A 16037-nucleotide genomic window follows, 5' to 3' on the forward strand; every position below is an offset into this window, starting at 1 on the left:
TGGAGCTTTAGTGTCTGACAGAGAGCTGTCAGCTGAGTGTAGTTAAGAAAGTAATAATTTCATGCAACCTTTTAAAACCGTTCAGTGCTGTCTGGCTCATACCAGCACCTTAGTCTATACACAGAAATTAACAAATAAAACTATAGATTGCTGATTGTTAATCAGAGGTGCTCCCACTGGCCCCACTTATTCATATTTCAGATACTCATTTAGTGCCTGCTGAAGCTTCAGTGTCCTTTTCAAAGATATCTTTTGATACCTTTACTGCAGCTGTCTTCACCTTGATCCACACCAGGGAGAAATATCTCTAGAAAAACCCTGAGTGAAAGGAGGCCTTTAAATGGGATCACTGAGACTGAGGAATGGATAAAGGCACCAGCCTGATGACAGAACTGAGCTGTCATATCTCTTCTGCTACAGATACACATGCTAGAGCACAGCTATCCACCTCAAATATGAATCCAGGTGCAGTGCTCCCTGTGGTAAACGGAGTAATTGGATCTTCTGGTTGAGAGGCTTTAAATAAACACAATGAACTCTTCATAGCAGCACCCTACAGCCTCATTCAAAAGTTTTTGTACAAAAAGTGAAATGTTCCTATTCCCTTGCTGAAGGGAAACTTTTGGAGGGAAAATATCTTTACCCACAACTGGATTGTGTTTATAACCGCAGAGAAATCAAAAGGAAAGTATTTAAAAAAAAAAAAAAGTGTTATAGACCAGAAATAGTTTTAGAGCCAATGTGACTAATTTTCCCTTCTCATCACAATGTGCTGTGCACTGTCCAGATGACATTAATAACATCATCAGTCTGAATATTAGCCTAGGTGTTCTCTCCACTTTTATTTTTCTTTGTTTTACTGTTTATGAATCATGTCTACTGGTGAAAACAAAACAAAACAAAACAAAACAAAACAAAACAAAACAAAACAAAACAAAAACACAAAACAAACAAACAAACAAACAAACAAAACAAAACAAAACAAAAACATAACCAGGATATGGTAAGAAAGAAACGAAAGCACTGCTAAATGTTCTTGTGAATGGTGTGTATGTTGTCTGCTACTTTTCCTTCAATACTGCATCCGAGTGCACTATATAAAGTAACAAAATGTTGATGAAACAGGGAACTTTTTGCAATAAAGGCCTTCCTTTTATGGATCAGTGTATGAAAAAAAGGAGCTGTCAGCTTTACAAGAGGAAATAAAAGTTATGTCAGAGTAGCCACAAAATTTAAAATCTTTGTCTTTTAAGTAAAACGCTCTGTTCTTTTGACAGATTTGGGGAATTTTAGTGGTCGGACAAGAAGTGCTGTCTCTGTACGTGAAGGTCAAGGAGTCGTTTTGATGTGCTCCCCTCCTCTTCATTCACCAGGTACAGTAGGCTGCAGCTTGTATGCACGCTGGTCTTTAGTTTGCTCATTACTGGATGCTCAGTAGTTTAGATACAATATGTATTTGACTACAGAACTTGAAAAATAAAATCTCCACCACTCTGCTGACAATTTTTTTGAGTATCAAAGGAGTAATTAAAGCTTATATACTGCAAATGCCACTGAATAGCGGTAGAATTTCTTTTACAAGATTGTCTTATTCCCAGTATAAAACTTCAGTGTAACAACAATAGCATCTTGTGCCACCAGTGGTGAATATACTGCCTTGAGGTGATAGATTTTTTTTAAAGCTTAGAAGCCTTCAAAAATTTCTCCAAATGTCGATGCCAAGATACTGTTTTTTAATAGAAGCTTTCTTTTGTTTTCAGTAGTACAGCCGTGATTTTGGTTGCTTTTTCTTGCTGTATAGCTTAGTTTCCAGTAAAACTGCATCATTGCTAGAAGTTAGAAATAGTCCAGAATGATTGTTTTTACTGTATGACAATTATGCGTGCAATTAACACTTGTTATCCGCTGGCCATTTCTCTGCTTTTCTTTCTTCTGGGTGAATTCTCTTGTTATGGTCGCCTTTAAAACTTTTTCTATGTTTGACACTACAGTGTCTATATGTTGGAATTGAGTGCATGATGTTAAAGCTTGATTATGGTAAGTAAACTGAGAGGGAAAAGACAGGCAGAAAACCTGAGAGACAGTGTCAACACCACAGCTGAATTTGATTTCCCCAGACTGAGACTGTAAGGATAGATGGGCATCAATAGTGAAGTAGTCATATAATACCTTTTAGCAGCTGTCTTTACACAAAACACACCTGATATGTCATCAAACTGTTTATCATTTTTTTCCCTAAAATGATGGTTTTAAACTTTTATTTAGACAGATTCTAACACAGTGTTCTACTGTTATATACACATTGTCTTTGATGGTGACAAACTAGCATCTTTTATTTTCATTAGTCAGTCAGCAAAACCCCTGCTGTGGAAACTACTGTGTTCACAGACAGCCTTTCAGTTGGTTTAGTTTCTGTTGTTTGAACACTGATATGCTATGCCATGCCAGCAGGAAAATTACTTCAAAAAAAATATTTTGAGCCTCTGTTGGCATAATTTCATCACCATAGTTGTGCCAGGAAAGGTTTTGCAGTGTAGAGGAGTAATCAGTGAAAGCTGAAGCATTGCATTGATACGCAGATATAGACACAACCTCATGTGAATGGGAAGGGGAATTGGTCTCCCTTTCTTTTGTTTGCCATGTAGTACAGAATCACATTCAATTTCCCTTCAGCTTCCCCTGCTTGGAAAATAGTGCGGGGACTGCAAGTCCTTGTGGCACTGCAATGTGACTGCAAGTGGTATTTCTACAGTAGTTTGAGTCTCATGGGAAAGGGGAGAGCTACCTCCATGAACCCTATAAAAAGTGTCATGTCTGGTGATATTTCAACAGTAAATCACAAAGCAGTGACAATATGGTACAAGGCATTAGTGAAAGATGACAATTTGTGGAAAGTAGAACTTTGAGGGGGAAGTGTGTGAATTCGGTTCTGAAATTAAGCAGCAAATATGAAACTTCTCTTCCAACAAAGCTCTTTTGCAGGCCAGAGGAACTTCACGGATTTGTATGCAGAAAAATCTAAAAAATATTTTTTTTATTATTTGTTTTTTTAACACATTCAGTTTCTGGATACTCCATTATAGTTTCTGTGTCTCATTTGGAAAGATGATATTGTTTTCTAAACAATCGTAAGAAATTTTGACCCTTAAAATCACCTGGGAGATAAAGTTACAAGTGAATACTAAGCTATTGTAGTGGATAGATCTAAGCTAAAGACTATTTAAAGCATGTTTCAGATGTGTAAACACCTAATGTTAACAAATCATGAGTTATGGGGATCTTTTGATGATAGAGAATTTTTTGTGGATGAACACTGCAAGCTCCACTACATTGATTTATTCACATTGATCAGCACCTTTAGAAATAATTTTCACTTACTTATCCCAGGAGATAAATCCATGATACAATATCAAACCTAATCATTCTTCACAACCTCATAAGCAGTTCATCCTTCAACAGAATCCCATTCCTCAATCTCTAAAGTCAATAGCTACTTATAAACCTGCTTAAGAATTTCAGGATTGAACCCGTTTAGAAGGTGACAGTATCATCATGGGAAAAGAAAGATGACTTAGTGAAAGAACACTGTATTATAAGAGATGTAGGTTTATTAACAAGTTTTCAAATAGAAGATAAAGTAAATTATTGATTGAATAATACCTATATCCCATTTTTACAGATGCAATTCTAGAAAAGTCTGAAAGTCTTTACAAAGCACCACCAACTGTAAAAGTACTACACTAATTTCTTTTGACAATAATTTAATCAGAAAACGTTTCATATGTATACTTGATTTCTGGTTTATTAATGCTGTGATATATTACCAAGAGGTAATGCAATAAACAACCACAAACTTGTGATATATATAGATTATTCATGTAGGTTTTCATTAGATTGTTGTCCAAATATTTTACAGAGAAAACAAGGAAAAAATAAGACACTTATTAAATATATTCAGAATATTTGCAGCACAGATTAAGATGAGAGATTTATTTATTGGTTTTAATAAATGAGTTTGTTAACCTATATAGAAATAGTTGAGCAGAAAAATGAGGGATTTTTTGGGGAGAGATATTATCCTCTCTTTCAGAATGGTGAAGGAAAATACATTCAATAAAAAGGGTTTTGTGCAGATTCCTTATGACAAATAGCTACCAGCAGATTCTCACCTCCTGCTTTTCCTGGACCATCACTCAAAAAAAATGTTGCCTGTGACTTCACTGTAATTTCTGTATCATTTTAATGAATCTATTTCAGAAGCTTTTCCACTAATATTTTTGTTGTTGTTGCAGATCTTAAGTTGACCTTTGTGAAATATAATTACCGTGCATAACTTGATAATAAACATAACATTTAATTATATTTTTTTCCCTTTCATAAACAGCATTTGATTCTTCCTCACCCCTTGTTAGTTTTTTTCTCCAAGATGGGTTTCCTAGACAGTTAACTCTTAGGTGCCTTTGCTAATTAATTACCAACTGCATAAATAACAAGCTTTCATGTCTCATTTTTAAAAGGCCTCTAGTGCTTTTTTCCATAAACAGGATTATGGCTTTTTATTGTGGTAGTCTAAAGGATGTAAATATAGGGTTTTATTCAGTCATTTAATCGTCTTAATTACGAGGTTTACCATAGCAAGATTAGAAATGAATGGAAGATTTCATCCAGATTTACATGTTTCCCACAGAATTTATGCTTTCAGCTGAGCTTTTTAAGGCTTTTATTCAAAGCTTTCAGTGTGAGCTTAATAGGGAACGATGATTCCCATTGTTAGAATGAGAACAGCACTGAGGCACGCAGGGGAAGGCAGATGTGTGCTCCCGCCTGCCTCACAGGGACTCTGCTGTCTGGAGGGACCACTGCTACATAATCTTTCCAAAGCATGTAACATCTGTAAAGATGCTAAACTATAACTTTTTTTTTATCTCTTTCTGAAGAACAAAGCTGATCCTACCCAATCTGGAAACTGTGCTATAGGCTGTATCTTTTCTGTCTTCCCTTTAGTGTACAAATCTGTAGTTTTCATGAGAAATGCTTCACCAAACATGATTAATGCCTGTGCAATGGGGATCACAGTCCTTCCCATGTATCTTCTGAATGCTGGTGTAGTGTGTTGCTAAACTGGCAAGCTGCTAAAATAAAACTCCTACCAAGGTTCAGGAGGTTTTGTCTTGTTCTGTTTCCTAGCTGTCCTAGTCCTCATATTAATTGGAGAAAGTCATGCCAAAAAATGTTTTTTGAAGTTGTTCTGAGGTCCTGTTTATGTGTACTTTGGACCTACATAGAAAACCAATTGGAAAGCAAGCACAAACTAATCACTTCTCACTTTTTCAGGTGTGCAAAAGGAATTCAAAAGCTGCATTTGCATTAAAATTGCAGTTTTGGACTGCAGCACCACTACAAGTAGGAAACCAAGTCCAACTGAAGTGCAGTAGTTCTCTAGTTAGAACTCCCCTGGTTAGGCCCATACTGCCCAAATTATAAATAGTAATAATAAGGCAGGCTCTACATGATCTCACTCAGATACAGAATTGTTAGGAGTAGACTTCTCCAAGCAAATTAGTTATGATAACAAGATTGTTATATTTGGGCTAGACTGCCCTCAGTACACTCATTAGCTTGTTTACAGGCAATTGACTCAGATATCTGCATGCAGGACACAGCAAATTCTATCTGAAGGCATCCGTACACCCTCTGGCTCTCCATTTACTAAGTTGGCTTTTGTGAATGCAATTCACATATGTCTAACTTCATGTATATGAAGCTCACAAGGTTGTTTTAAGGCTCTATGGATTCAGCCCTAGGATCAAGTCACCTAACAGTGGCATTTCAGTGCACAATATTGGAGGCTTTCTGTATTTATGTGTATCTAGCCATTACCAGTTTCTTCAAAATCATAGGAAGCCTGCATGGACTTAGAACTCAGAATTTCAACCTCTCTCTCTAGACATGACTGGATGCTACATCACCATGCTAACCTGTCACTACAGGAGAGATTTCTTCCTGATCTTAAGTTCTGATAAGTTCTGATATCAATATCGTTCTGTATGTATTGAACAGTAATGTAACATCCTTTTTTTTTTTTTGTATTATATATTTTTTCAAATCTGACTTTTCAAATCAATTTTAACAGAGAAAGGTATATAATTTGCTTCCAGGAGAGACCAGTGTATAGGTGAAAGTCACATTTCTCCTCTCACATTGAGAACAAGGACGTTTTGCTGGTTCCTTTCAAAGTACTGGCCACTTGCAGTATTCCCAAAACAGCAGCTGGACAGGTCGTGATCTAACCATGGCTCTCCCTGAACCTAAGCAGAACTTATTGGTCAGTTGGCACCTTCAACTAATACTTTGTAGAGGCAAATAGCAACTGGTGATGGGGACAGAACATTTCACATTCACAGGACATAACTATCATCTCCTCCTAATTGCTAAGCTTTCTGGGAAAGTAGAAATGTCTAATTCCCTAATCCTTCTACTAGTAACAATGAGATTTAGAGGAACACTGAAGTTTAGGATTTGGCTTTTTTTTTTTTTCCCTTAAGACTTATATTAGTACTAAAATGAAAGCTAAATATGTGTCTCAGACTTTGCAAACAGCTGACCTGTAGTGAGGTGATCTGTATGAAGGCATACAGGATACCCATCTCAACAGTGATGGTTCTCTTGCAATTACATGCCATAGTTTGTTTTTCTCTCATCTTAATTCATTGTGGGAGTGTGATGCTGAGTAACAGAAATAGGACACAAGTAATAGAATTAGAAAATGATTGCTAATTAACAGGACATTTTTAATATACCCTTAATAGATCATCCATAGAAGGTAAGATTGCACAAATTCTGTCACATGTTCATAACATTTAAATGATCCTAATGTACATATGTGTTTCAAAACCACTGGTTTGAGAGCTCCAAGTGTTAACTGAATGAGTTAACAATCACGAGTTGAAGGGCTCATACACTTCCTTCTTAGGCTTTACTATATTATTATGTTTACTTGACTTTTACTGAATGCTAACAAAGCTTAGACTTTGCTTTTTGGTAATGGGATAAAAGGGAAAAAAAAGTGTTAGAAGATAAGTTCATAGTCCTTTAAATTCTCCTGATTCTGGGTTAATTCCATGGGGTCATGTCATCTCTTCACCCACATTTTTCCCTAGAAGAACTAGGAAGATGCTTCCCTCTTGCATTCTCTATCACTTTTACTAGAGGTCTTTTGAAACTTTCTTCTCTAGTAATGCTAATTACCATGTGTGTTATCATTAAAGTGAACGTCCATGGCCCCTGACACAGCTCAGTATAGGAATCTGTATTCTTTATCTGTGCAACTGATTGATGACTATGCCTGTAGTTTTCATTATGGAATGAACAAACACAATTAACTTCTTCTCTTTTCTTCTATGGTCTTTTCATTACTCAATACATGAGGAGTAATTTTGCTGCTGACTTCCCTGGAGCACTTTGCAAGGTTTCCTTCCTCAATCTTATTGAAGGAATGCATCTGAGGTTATGAAATTTAAGAGTCTGGGAACAATAGAATTTTCTGTAGGATAACATTGTAACATCTAAGTTTGCAATAAGGAGTTACTCCCAGTCTGTTGGAAATGTTGTGTTACTAGATCTTAATTATGTTTTAATGATGTGCATGTGCCCCAAATTCTAGGCAATGTCTATATACTAGGCATATGGATAAATAATTATTATCAATTTAAACTTTCTTGATATAGAAGGCTAGGTTTTATCTTTTTTAAAAAATAATTTTCAAAATAATAAATGAACAGAAATGCATTATTCATTCAACTGTAGTAAGATCTCCCAAAGAACTTGCAATTTGGGATTTAAAAAAAAAAAGTTTCCAAATGTTATCACTGTTGCTAAATCATCCCTATCCCCTTAAAACCACTAATAATTCTTACAAAATATATACTAAACTACACTAGAAAGTGAAAGTTTAGTGTCCCTAGGACCACTGGATCACTCACTGAGCTGTTCTTCCCTTCAGGGACTATGAAAGCATAATGGGAGAAAGCCAGTTGACCTTGGCCAATTAGAGCAGCACACAACGTTGGATGAAGGGGTAGCCCTGACAGGGCTCTGCTTAAGGCATGTGTGCTATAATTTCACAGCCACACTATTGTCAACAAATATTATCCCAGCTGCCAGTTCAGAAGAATCAAGGTGAAAGGAGATACCAAGAGAAGAGGGAGGAAGCATGGGAGATTAATTAATTTTAAAAATCCATTGAGTATGTTGGCCCTCAGGCTCTTGCTTATTGCCTTTCAGGCAGCAGCTGTATGTAGCTATTTGTCTACAGCTGGAAAAATGGGACAATAATAATGAAAAGTTTGTGTGTTGGGAAAGCTGTTCTTCCCTAGAGACAAGTTACTAGTCTGATACTGAGATGTCTCAACAAATTAGACATAACTATCAGGAACCCCTCAGTTCAGTCATTAAACAAGGCAGCATTGTCCTGCCAAATGTAACAGAAATGTATGTTCATGGTATCACAACCACATGCTTACAATTAGTATTGTAAACATACCAGTTAAAATAGGAAATAGTGTTGCAAAAACTTTTGGTATGGCACAAACTATATAACTTCTAAACCAGAAGGCGCCAAGCATTAGTAGATTTAATACTGGGGTAGCATACAGCAGCTACAGTCACAGAGGTACAGGTCTCACAAAATTGACCCTCTCATAGTAACCTTCCTATTAGAATCCATTTGCTTTTTAGTTTTGATGTTTTACTAAGCTGGTGGCTGGAACAATACTGTTTTACAAACATGTCAGTTAGTTAGATGTCAGAAAGACTGTTTTGTTTAACATGGTAAATTTCTAATTAATCCCAATTACCTCTCCACTTTATACCACAGAAAAGAATAGAGTGAGAGTTTGCACCTTAATCAATGTAACTAAGGAGAAGAAGCCAGAAACACAAACCTGATCAGACAGCTGAAACAAGAGGAAACATAAGAAGGAGGAAGAGATGAGAAATTATTAATTACTAAGGGTCTGGGGTCTAGCTTTTTCTCTCTATTATGACTGTGGGAAAATTGTAAAGGATTAAAAAAAAAAGATTGAAACAGTGGAGTTTTCAGAAAATGTAACTATTCCCAGACTAGACTTGATTCTGAATTCTACCTGAATTCGACCCTGAATCAAATAGAGATGACTACTGAAAATGTTGGAAACTCGGTCTTGATTCAGAAGGCAAAAGCTTTGGACTGAACTGCTTTGAGTTCTATGAGATAACATTAACAAGTTTCCCTATATAATAAAGTCAGTTATTCTTTATTTTGTAAGTACAATGTGAAAGTGAACTTACAACCATTTGAGGTGATACAATGCCTAATGAAACATAGATTTTTATATAACCTTATTTAATAGGTTCAGGAAGATTGTTCCAAATAACTGAAGCAGTATGAAAACAATTCTAGTTGGGATAGCTAGTATTCATTTATCTTTTTCAAGGGGGAAACTAGGAATTGTTTAGAATGATATATCTGTGTGTATTTATGTTCTTTTCTCCTACCCAATACAATTGTAACTGGCATGAAGGTAGTTATAACTTAACAGCAAATGTTAAAGGCAATGGATTTTTCAAAGAGAAAATGACTGAATAGATATAAGCATAATATCATAGATTTCAGATAAAACTCTGAACGATTAAAGCCAAATCCAAACCCCTGTGCAGCAGCACATGTGCATCCCCTAACTTCTAACAACAAAAGATATTTTCCAGAACAGTGATATTGGAAAAGTGACTTGTTTTTTATCACAGTTCCATCTTTTTAACAATGTAATAATTAATACTACACTTAATTCTGATAATTTGATTGCCAACATCTATCTCCTGTTTTCTCATGCTAGGTTCCAATATTGTTAAAATCATTGCTGATGGCTTCATTAGCCAGATAATACAACTCCTGTTGTGTTGATCCTATTACCCTCGAGTGGAGAATTTGTAACTGGAAAATTTCACTTCATTTATTGGTTTACTGAAGCGTTAATTTTCATGGTATTTTCCTCTTTCAATAACTAAAAAAGTCTTCTATTGGAGACTGCAGAGATAAAAATTCAGGAAGAAGAAGGGAGAATGAAAAGAAGGATATAGATAATAATGATGAAGACTTTTTCTCAGTTTGGCTTTACCTGCAGAACCACAAGGTCCTTTAGGAGTTTAGCAAATTATCATATAGTTTAAATCCTGAGGAGTCTATATGCAACTCCACAAATGCAAGATGGAAGGAAGGAGCACTATCCATTTTACAGAGGATAAGAGAGGATGATCCACAAAGAAAATGTCAAGAAAAGATTAAGATTGCATTGATTTACTCTCCAGATCTTGTGATTTTACCACATCATGCTTCATGCCTTAAAGAAAAAGGGCTTTGAAAAACTTAGTCTTCTGAAAACTATGCATGTATGCAGCACAAAAAGGATCAGAATTGCCTGTTGTTTGCATTACTTGAATAATGACATTTATTTTAGGAAAAAAAAAAAATCAGGGACAGTTGGAAAAATATCTTCTTTTTTCCATGTGATATATGTATATAATGTGACATATCAGTTGTCATTTGACTGCTATGCTGAGGCACTGAGAAGGAGAGATTATAATCAAGGGACACTGCCCTAGGCTGAAAGTAAGAAAACAGAAGGCTATGTATTATCTCTGAATAACAATTATGTGACAAGTAGAAGATGGATGGAAGCAGTTCACTGGGTTTCCAGTAGTGCAGAACAATGTGCATAGGGACTCAACAGTGTATTGTCTGTATGTAGAAACAGGTAAGAGTCCCTACATTGTTAAATTTTAAGTGATTGATTGTTGCTGAGGTTATTTGTAGTGATTTATTTGTAGAAAATGCTTGAACAGCATTATCAGCATTCTAGGGCAGTTTGCTAATGTGACATGTGTCTTCCTCTTCATATACACTTTGAGTTATTTTTTAATTAAGGTGGAAAAAATCATCTGTCACTGTCATTCTTAATATTTAAAAATTGTCTTTTGGGGACTATAAATTTGGTTTTGTGTTATTCTGTGGAGCAAATGTTCACATATTCAGTTGTGTTCAGAAAGATCTAATGGAGGATCCATTCCTGGGTACATTTAAGCCTAGTAAATATTCCAAGAAGATGCTGAACACTAGACCTTGAGTATCTGGGGCATTATGTGATTTACACCACTAATTATTTTTTTATCATTTGAAAACCAAATTCAGAGAGGGGCTGAGGGTGTACTTACCTGTCTCTGATGTTCATCTATACAGCTCCTGAGGATTTGTCTGCCATAATTTTTTTTGTTTGTGTTTTTGCATTTCTTTAAATATGAAAAGAGCTGGTGAGGAGAGGGTGAGCAATTAAAAGGTTTATTTATTTGTAGAGATTTGACTTTGACTATGGCCTGATTCATGTCTGCTGGGGAGTCATTTCTTTCCATCTTCTTCATTTTTCCCACATACAAGTGGTGATAATAGTATTGCCCTTGATTTGAGACCTTAGGATAATAAATATCATAAGAGCAAAGGAGCAGGCCCAAAGAGGAGTCATCAATCACATCCTGCCATCGCCATGGTGGAATTCACCAACCACTGACCTGCAGATGGACCCAGCAAAACCCTTTAAATTTATATTAAAAGACGTAGTACCAAACGAATACAAAGCAGAGAGACAGTGAGGTGTATCTAAAGTTCAATACGTGCAGCCATACAAAGGCAACTCTACAAACTCTGAGTACTTAGTTTTTACCAATAAAATTCCTATGACAACAACTGCATGTAAAGAGAGGTGAAGGGTGTTAGAAAAGATTGTGTTTTGAAGTATGAACTGGAACTGCAGAAGACTTTTATTTTAATTTCTATGCCCAGAAGCCTGAAATTAAATCTTGTTAAATAAATCTTTCTTCTACTGTTAATCTTTCCTAGCATTAGAAATCAAGGTGAATTAAGGATAAAGCAACAAATTTAAGTTGCTTGCTTTCCCGAAAGTACAAAAAGCCAAACCAAAACATACATGTGAACTTCTTGAGTGACTGGTATTCTGATAACTGGAGTACTGGTGAGTATTTTCAGCCAAATTGCGGAATTTGCTTAACAGAGCAATTAGCAAATTCTGTTGCTAAACAATGATTAGAGGAAAGCGAGGGATGCAGACATTTTGCATCTCTCAGCTGAAAAACAGATAATGTCACTCTTGCACTTGCAAGAGCGATATGCCACAAATTTAGATGATTGCTAATCTATTATTACTATAGGGTTTTTTTTTCCTTTGTTTTGATGAATGTCCTAGTTATGCCTTCAAAATGCATTAATCTATTGATGTAATTGTAGTAGACATAAAATGAAATTTCATAAATGCAGCAGCACACTTGGGTGCAGGATTCTGGGGTTCACTGCAGGTAACACTGCTCTGGAGTATAACTTTTTATTGTGCTCACCTCTGCAGCAGATTTAGGTAAGAAGTAGATAATACTACAGTAACTATTACTCCAGTGCCATTAAAGTGTAGAGAAAATCAAGTATTATACCATGATCAAAGAATAAGGGAGATATAAAGTGTGAAAAAAAAACAACAACCTTTGATTTTTTTTAAAAATTTTGCCAGAGAAAATAATTTCAAATAAATGTTCTATATAGTGTTTTCTTGAGCATTAAATATGCACATTATTTTCCAGTGCCACACTTTTCATATAATAGTCATTGTCACAGGATTCTTATTCGTTCAAGTTATTAAGAAATAATGAACTTTTGTTACTGTACATTGTATACATTTCCATCACAAGTAAAAGATTCTAATAATAATGAGCTATCCAAATCAGAGTTTACCAGTGAGTCATGCCGTGATGAGTATCAATAGTACTGCAGTTGTTAGAATTCCTTTATTTGCTTTCAAAAGATTTCTAAATCCTTATTTTGCTTGCCTTGTGGTCAGAGTTTTCTGTTTCCATTTTTTTTCTTCCTTAAAAAAAAATTCTTTCAATCCTAATTGCCAATTTATTTGTTTCCAACATCAGCTTTTCCCCATAAATTTACATCTTTTCTGCATTTTCTTTACTTATATAATACAATAATATATATTGATAGAATGGCTTGAAGTTATGAAAAGGTTACAGAGAATATGGTATCTCAAAACTTATTTGAAAATATGTTAAGAAAATAAAATCCTCTTCTCTTCCCTGCTCTTCTCCTTTTCTCTTTTTCATAAAGGAGGGCCTATAGTCAGGCTGAGTTTGAGTTCTGAGTTATTGTCACAGAATACTGAATACTGAATTTGTAGGCAATAAGATGATAATGAGTTGTTAAGAAATATCTAACATAGTCAAGAACAAATTATATAAAATTTGAATTTTTTTAGTTCAGAGTTTGAGTGGCCTTGTGGAAGGAAAGTAATATTTATCATTTATTAATGGTTCCTAGCTGCAAAAGATTGCAATCACTGCAGAGCACAGAATGAGAAATCAAAAGCATCCGTTCATTGCAGGAATGACTTGCAACAAATAACACAAAATTCAGCAAAGTGCAGATAACTACACTTACCAAAGATAAATTTACAGGTAGATTAAAGGGAATTAAGTGATTAAACACCATTGTTTGTTAAGAAAAATACTGCTATTACAGAAAATTCTACTTAATTAAATGAAAAATCAGTTCTAGGACATACTAAAAACACTGCTACCTGTAAAGTATGTGAGACTATTGTTCCAATGCCCTATAGTTTTAATGTCTCACATACAATGCCATGTCCAGCTTTTGGTCATATATTATAAGATGTGGAAAAGCAGCAGAGATGAAAATGATAAAACTAAGGAGAGGATTTGAAATCAGAACTTTTAAGGAAAAGTTGAAGAGATTTGGCTGATCTAGCCTTGAGAAAATGAAGATAATGGTCTTACATTGTAACTGTAAAAGTTTAATATAGGTCATCATTAAAGTGATTTCAACGCTTTCAATATGGTAAGTTGAATAAGTAATAAACAGTATTGGAAAAAAAGGAATTATACAGAAATAGTAAGGAAAATTGTCTCATTACTAACTCAGCAATGAAATACATTATTATGAAGATCTAAATTTAGGAATATAACTTACTGCACATTTTTAAAGGCTGGGCTGAGAATATCTGATCTTGCCTGAGGGCATAAGAAGAGCCTGAAGAACCTGTGGGTTTTAGTTCATTTATATCACAATATTTTGAATCTTTCTGGAACAAATTTTTTTTTTTTTTAAATACGAAAATCATGCTTGTGACAGTCAAATATACATAATAATATAGCATCCTTTTCCAGAAGCCCTATTTTTGTTGTATGCTATGTAGCCTCTTTAAAGAGTGTACGTATAAAAAGAGATTTCATCCATCTTTACATGTTTCAATGACTGTCTATATTTCATACGTGTCAAATGCACAAATGAGACTGTATTGGCTGTGTATGATGGTAATGACTTGTATCTTCCAGTACATGATCTGTCCTGTCAGTACACTTACCTTTTCTACCATATTTTTCGCTACTGGCTGTGTGAATGGCTATAAGAAAATATTTGGGTATTTATCAGTGTAATTAAATCTGAACAAAGACAAATGTGATTGGTAGAATTGTCTTTCATGTAACTGAGCAGTAGATACAGAGCCCGCAGAGCAGAAACGAAGCAATTTTATTGCTAGCTGATAAATTGACAATATCTGTTTGCTTTATGTGGGTGTATTACAATGCAACAAATAAATTACCTTCATTAAATATTTTCTTGGAGGATTAATGAGCACTGATAATAAGCCACATCAACACAAAGAAATGCACCAAAATTATTTATCTGGTTGTGGTGGGGTGCTGGAGAAACAACCCATTGTTATAATTCATCTTAGCTAAAATGCAGCCTTCCTTCCTCTGAATGTGAATTGTTCTCCATCATTAGAGAGTGCTGCATGTTGCACCCTTATTCTGTGGCTGGTACACAGAATATCCCAGCAGCAAGTGGAATGATAAAGGTGAAAACTGGGCTTAAAATAAAATAAGGTTTCATATCTTCAGCAGAGTAGACACAGGAACGTATTTTTCCTGATATTTTATTTTGTTTAAACAGAATCTTTCTGAATGGTAAAGCAAAGCCATCATGCAAATTTCATGGTTTATAGCTCCGTATAGTAAATTCAGCCTGAGTGCATTTTTTGCTACTTATTGATAAAAATAAGGAGAAGAGGCAACTTCTTCAGAGGTGCTAAAAATCCCAGATTATCTCAGATTTTGGTTGTCATCAAGCATCAGTACCATTTATTCATCAAGTACTGCCATCTTGTGGAATTGGAGTAATCAGAGAAAATCCTCACCAGAGGAAGGGAAATATATTTTCCCAACAGGATAGTGGAGGAGATGGAGTACTTTATCTCCCATTGCATCACAAAAAGACAACTCAAAACAGACTTATTTCTTGTACAAACACCATAACTCCACAGAATTGTAAATATGGGATGTGTGCTACCATGCTTTGCCCTTGAAGATGTATTATTTAACCATTGTATGAACTGTACATTTAGGTTTAAGGAGGCCTTAAAGAGTTTGTATGTCGGCTTTCTTGTTACATCTTCACTTGCCACTGAAAATACCACTTATCTCACAGGACTGATGAAAAGGCTGTCCAGAAATTTCATCTTAAACAGACAAAACAAGCAATTTCCCAGGAGAAAAGCCATGAAGCAAATCTGGGAAACATTCATTAAAAAACACAGAAGTGAGTAGTTGGTGCTATCTGAATGCTTCCAGCACAGCTCGTTACAATATTTAAAGAGTGATTTCTTTCTGACCCACAATGACAGAAGGACTTTTGCATTACCGTGGTACTGACATTTTGTGCATCAGAATGGTATCTCCAAAACCACAGTACAGCACTAACAAAATTGCTGATATGTCAGTATTCCAACTTCATCCACTGAAGTACATCACATTGTGATAGTTTAGCAATTAGTGTTGTTAAACAGAAAACAGATCTACAAAAATCATTTAAGAAATTATAGTAAACAAAATCTCACACTATAAATTCATTTCAGCAG

At 35.2% G+C, this 16037-nt stretch overlaps 1 protein-coding gene across 1 annotated transcript in view; it reads left to right on the forward strand.

The window, feature by feature from the left end:
* Positions 1-1253: 1253 nt before the first annotated feature.
* Positions 1254-16037, forward strand: part of LOC103778943 (contactin-5-like) — a gene marked incomplete at its 5' end in the record, with an annotated part of 33603 nt that continues 18819 nt past the window's right edge. The window contains one exon of the mRNA XM_008946561.1: positions 1254-1373. Coding sequence (XP_008944809.1) covers positions 1254-1373 — 120 coding nt within the window. The remainder of the gene's footprint in view (positions 1374-16037) is intronic.

The sequence above is a fragment of the Merops nubicus genome, unplaced genomic scaffold (genome assembly GCF_000691845.1).
Source record: "Merops nubicus isolate BGI_N331 unplaced genomic scaffold, ASM69184v1 scaffold10198, whole genome shotgun sequence".
In the NCBI taxonomy this organism is placed as follows: Eukaryota; Metazoa; Chordata; class Aves; order Coraciiformes; family Meropidae; genus Merops; species Merops nubicus.